At 52.2% G+C, this 5,044-nt stretch overlaps 1 protein-coding gene across 1 annotated transcript; it reads right to left on the reverse strand.

The window, feature by feature from the left end:
* Positions 1-1,601: 1,601 nt before the first annotated feature.
* On the reverse strand, positions 1,602-1,968 carry GNI_047360 (putative cyclin-dependent kinase 2-associated protein 2; the record flags this gene model as incomplete). The annotated part of the gene is made up of 1 exon (XM_011131323.1): positions 1,602-1,968. A coding segment is annotated over one exon (367 nt), but the record flags the coding sequence as incomplete, so codon positions are not given.
* Positions 1,969-5,044: the final 3,076 nt, after the last annotated feature.

A 5,044-nucleotide genomic window follows, 5' to 3' on the forward strand; every position in this document is an offset into this window, starting at 1 on the left:
CTGCGTTTCTTCGAAGGGCTGCGTTTCTTCGAAGGGCTGCAATAGTTCGGGCACTTGAAAACCAGAAGGCAGTCGACTTAATAATCCCCGTGTTCCATGGCGGAAGCGACGATGATCTGGTTGAAGCTGGTAAAATGGGTGCCACCACAGTCCAAGTCAAGAACTGCAAGCAGTCCTTAAGTGCGGCAATTTTGCTTGAAAGAATGACAGAGTAGCGTATAGCCTCTCGTATACTCTGCCGTGTTTTCAAGCAGGATGGCCGCATTTAAGGGCACTTGCATAGCTCTGTCAGATCACAATCATTTGTTGATACCGTTAAGGATTTTTTTCAACGAGCTTGTCCCACTCGGATACGAGAGGTGGATAGGACCCTGAGAGGTGGACGAGAGGTGGATAGGAGTCATGTAGCAATTATCCGAAGCGTTTTGGATCCTACGATCGGGACACATCCAAAGCGTCATGACGCCACAATCACCCTCGATATATTGTTTTGTGGATAGTCAGTCTTTGCGTGGGTTGGGTTGGGTTGGGCACGTGCACGCAGCGATACATCAGCATGGACAGTCTCTCCGATAGTGATCACCATGGCCTGCTTGGTGCCTGCTGCTCGTGTCTAAGTGTGCGACGATTTTGGAGAACTTGGAGGAGTTTTAGATCGATGAGAGGTAATCTCTAGCTCGGAAGAACGCAGGCCTCGCGTCAAGAGGGATTACTACATCGGCAGCTACGCACAAGCCTACGTTGTGCTCGAAGGCGCTGACAGTGCCGGAAGCTCCAGGCTGCGCCTTGCTACTGTCCCCTACTGCCTCATCGCGAAAGACTCGAAGGACGCGTTGGCTCGACAGAAGGCCTTCTGGAAGCAAGTTAGAACCGACGCAGTCTGTGCCGTGTCTAAGTAAACTTGATCACCACGTGATTCGATCAGATTCACGGCCGACTTGCTCAGAGATGGAACCTGTTTTACATTAATGACAGAACGGTAAAGTAGTAAACATCTTTGGGTAAAGTAGTAGGCATCTTTTTGCTGCAATCTTTTTGAGCTGGAACAGACGCGTTTCTCCCACCGAGAAAAGTGCTCAGGAACCAACCCTTTTCCGAATCCTCATTGCATCCAGTGGTGTAGGGAGCCTATTCTCGCCAATACGTCCTCCGGATTTAAAAACGGGCGAATCGGTGTGAGGCCACTTGTGGATACAACGGAGCCTCATTGAGCTTGTGGAGTCGCGTGTGTTCTCCACACTCACTCTCAAGTACTCTGGATGGACCAGCCTTGGATGGATGGACGGAGTTAAAATACGTACGAAAAAATAACATGCGTCAGGCTTGGTGTGATGGAAGTGCAAGGAACGTGTTCAAACTGGCTATTTTCGTGTGGCCTTCCGTAGGTGAGATACCCTCTGACTTTAGAAGTGGGACTTCTGAGTCCGATGGCCCAGGATATTCAGATGGAATGAAGCAGACGGATGGAACAGCGTCTAGCAGCTTGTCCACCGAAATATTGGACTCGTCTGCAATCCTGCAGACTTTGACCCTGCAGGTTCCAGCGGGACAAGAAATTGCGATGCAGCCGACTGCAGATTCCATGACGGACCTCAGACAACTTGATGATGTTAGACAACTTGATGATGTTAGACAACTTGATGATGTTAGACAACTTGATGATGTCAGACAACTTTATGATGTCAGACAACTTGATGATGTCAGACAACTTGATGATGTCAGACAACTTGATGATGTCAGACAACTTGATGATGTCAGACAACTTGATGATGTCAGACAACTTGATGATGTTAGGCAACTTTATGATGTCAGACAACTTGATGATGTCAGACAACTTGATGATGTCAGACAACTTGATGATGTTAGACAACTTGATGATGTCAGACAACTTGATGAAGTTAGACAACCTTGTGTCGAAGAGGAAGAAGTCTATCGTCGTGATGTCTTGGGGGGATTGACTGCTCGGGTCTTGGATGAATATCTAGCCAAAGAGGAGGGAGCTGCTGCACACTCGTTCACAGACGCCGAGATACATCAGTTCGCCAAACATGTATCTCTGGGTTTCACAAATGCTCCGGACGAGAAGGATGTCTCATTCGATGTTTGTGCGTGGCGCGCTCTAAATTTATCGATCTTATTCCGAGAAAGGTTGTCTCAATTAATTCCTGAGGACAGACCACCGGGCCCCCATGAGGACAGACCACCTGGCCCCTCTGAGTTGAACAACGAGTTCGGTGCGTTGGTAGCTCTAGCGCAGAAGGTGATGAAGAAACCGGTTGGCATTTCCGATACATGGTTCCTGGCGTGTGCGATGGACGAGCTGGGAATACCAGATTCCGTTACACGATGGATGGCGAAGGTTGTTCCAGAACCGAACTGTTGGAACTGTGTTACGCAGTTGTATAGAGGCACCATTCCGGACAGTATAGTGCGATTGCCTCACCGCAATGAGGCAATGGAGTTAGTAAAAGTCGCTTCTAAACTCCAGTTCTCCCTGCACCAAGCGGCTGCGGCTTTCGAGTCTGGAAAACCCGCGAAATGCAATCCCCTTACCCGGATGTCTCGAGCCTGGTACATACGTCGCGCTCTGGGTGCGGAGAGATTTGACGAAGAGATCGAAAGTTGGCTGGCTCGAATCCCACCTCCGCACAATAGCAAATTCACGGCCTGTCAGCGGGGTTCCTGGTTACTCAGCTGGGTAGACTTACCGAGACGGCGCAGGGCCGTAGATAAGCATCGATGTGAATATCGATACGGCGTGCCGGCGCTTCCGGGTTCGGCTCCAGATACTTTGGGTGCGGGCTCGGCACCAGGTCCGGTAACTTTGGGTGCGGCTTCCAGGTGGGATGCGGCTGCTGACTCCACCTTAAGAGCTTTCGTCACTACTGTGGCACGGGATTACATCGCAGCAGACCAGAGGGCGGCACAGCGTTATGGACAGGAGTGGATGGATGGGGAAGGGATCATGTCGGAAGAAGGAAAGTGGGAAATGACCAACTTCGTCGCGGAGTGGATTAAGCCGGAGAAGCTGAGTAGATTGCGAACTCACTATCGCACAATGAAGCTCGATTTCAGCCATTGCGGATGGCGTTGGGTACACTTAGTCCGTGTGGCCAATGAACTCCTGGACGGCTCTGAAATAAACGGTCTAATAGCCACAGCGGAAAGAGTAGTCCCGCGACCACCTGACGTGTCGCCCTTGTGGTACCTCGCCTGTGTGCTTCGCTCCATGAAGATCGGACAACGTCTGGACTATCGCCTCCGGCAACTACTCGTTTCTCCGAATAGCGGCTGGTGGTCCAACGTCTGCCTCTACAGAGACGTATTCCCCGACGACATTGGACCGCTGCCTGAGTCCCTAGCCTCCAGACGCCAGCTGGACCTCCTCTGCTGGACCGCACACTGGCTCAAAAATGGAACAGAACGCCTCGGCTTGCGGAACCCCGAAAACCCAGGAGCGACCACGGTCTTGGACTCTGCCACCAAAGTCATCTCCGAAGCATTCGAACGTCAAACGTTCACTTCACTTATCGCGCTCTTTAAAGAGCGAATACCCGCCACCGCCACCCTCTCCGACACACAGGCCATGAACTGCATTCTCAAGCACACCGGTCTCAAACGCGACCGAGCCGAAACGTTCTGCAAACAGTTCAAACCGTCACCTTCAACTGACGTTCCTTCAGCCGACGTCCTTTCAGCCGACGTCCTTTCAGCCGACGTTCCTTCAGTCGACGTTCCTTCAAGCGACGTTCTTTCAGCCGACGTTCCTTCAGCCGACGTTCCTTCAAGCAACGTTCTTTCAGCCGACGTTCCTTCAAGCAACGTTCTTTCAGCCGACGTTCCTTCAAGCAACGTCCCTTCAATCAAACCAAAACTTGTCGTACGGAAACGTGCCGTACGGAAACGTGCCGTACGCAAACGCGCCGCACGGAAACGTGTCGCGTCCGTGCTGCATGCCACATCCGCGACGTCCCGAACCACTGAACGAGAAGAAACACTGCCCCCCAAACGACGCTTTTGCGAAACGCTCAGTGCGGTTCGCAACGAGTAGTTTCGCACCCTATGAACCAGCGATCGGCTGTTTAGCTATCTCCCCATTCCGACCTTCACTAGAAAGAAAGTAAAGTTCGCAGTTATAGCACAAGAGGTGGTGGGTGGGTATGTGACGGCATTTTATTTCCGGTATGCGGCGGGTGTGGTGCCATCGAAATGTGGGTCATCGAGTAACGTTGCGAGTGGCTATGTTTGTGTGGCCGTCGTCAGGGGCGATCCCTAATGACCAAGGGAACATGGAGACGCCTATGCCGGTCTGTGGCGATACCCATGGTGGTGATACCCATGGTGGCGATACGGATTGGATGAAACAGACGTATGGGAGAGAGCAAGCTATGCACGATGCGGAACAATCTTTGACGAACCAGCTGGGAGCAGATGTTACGACTGTAGACTTAGCGTGGTTCCAGACACCGCTTTGGTCGGATCAATTGCAGGACCAGTTAGGTACATCAGCCCAGCCGAATCAGCGGGAGGTAGCGTCTAACTTAATATGTGACCGGTATCCTGGTCCATCCCGTTCGGTGGCCGAGTGGGTTACGGAATCGATTATGCTGACACATGAAGCACCCGCTATGGACCACAGGTACGAAGCAGACCACAGGTACGAAGCGGACCACAGGTACGAAGCGGACCACAGGTACGAAGCGGACCACAGGTACGAAGCAGACCACAGGTACGAAGCGGACCACAGGTACGAAGCGGACCACAGGTACGAAGCAGACCACAGGTACGAAGCGGACCACAGGTACGAAGCGGACCACAGGTACGAAGCGGAGAGACCTCATCTGGCCGGGACATCAACGGAGGCCACCAGCCATCAAATTACAAAGTACGACTCATCGATTGCATCAGTGCTCCCATCGACGCCTGCGAATCAAGTTGTTTCGAGTGTCAAAAATTGGACTGCGGAATGGGACCAGTATCTGAACCGTAGAGAAACCGCAGCGGGTGGCACGGTGGAGGTGCAGGATCAAGCGGTGGTGACGCC

Source organism: Gregarina niphandrodes (genome assembly GCF_000223845.1).
Source record: "Gregarina niphandrodes unplaced genomic scaffold scaffold00006, whole genome shotgun sequence".
Lineage (NCBI taxonomy): Eukaryota > Apicomplexa > Conoidasida > Eugregarinorida > Gregarinidae > Gregarina > Gregarina niphandrodes.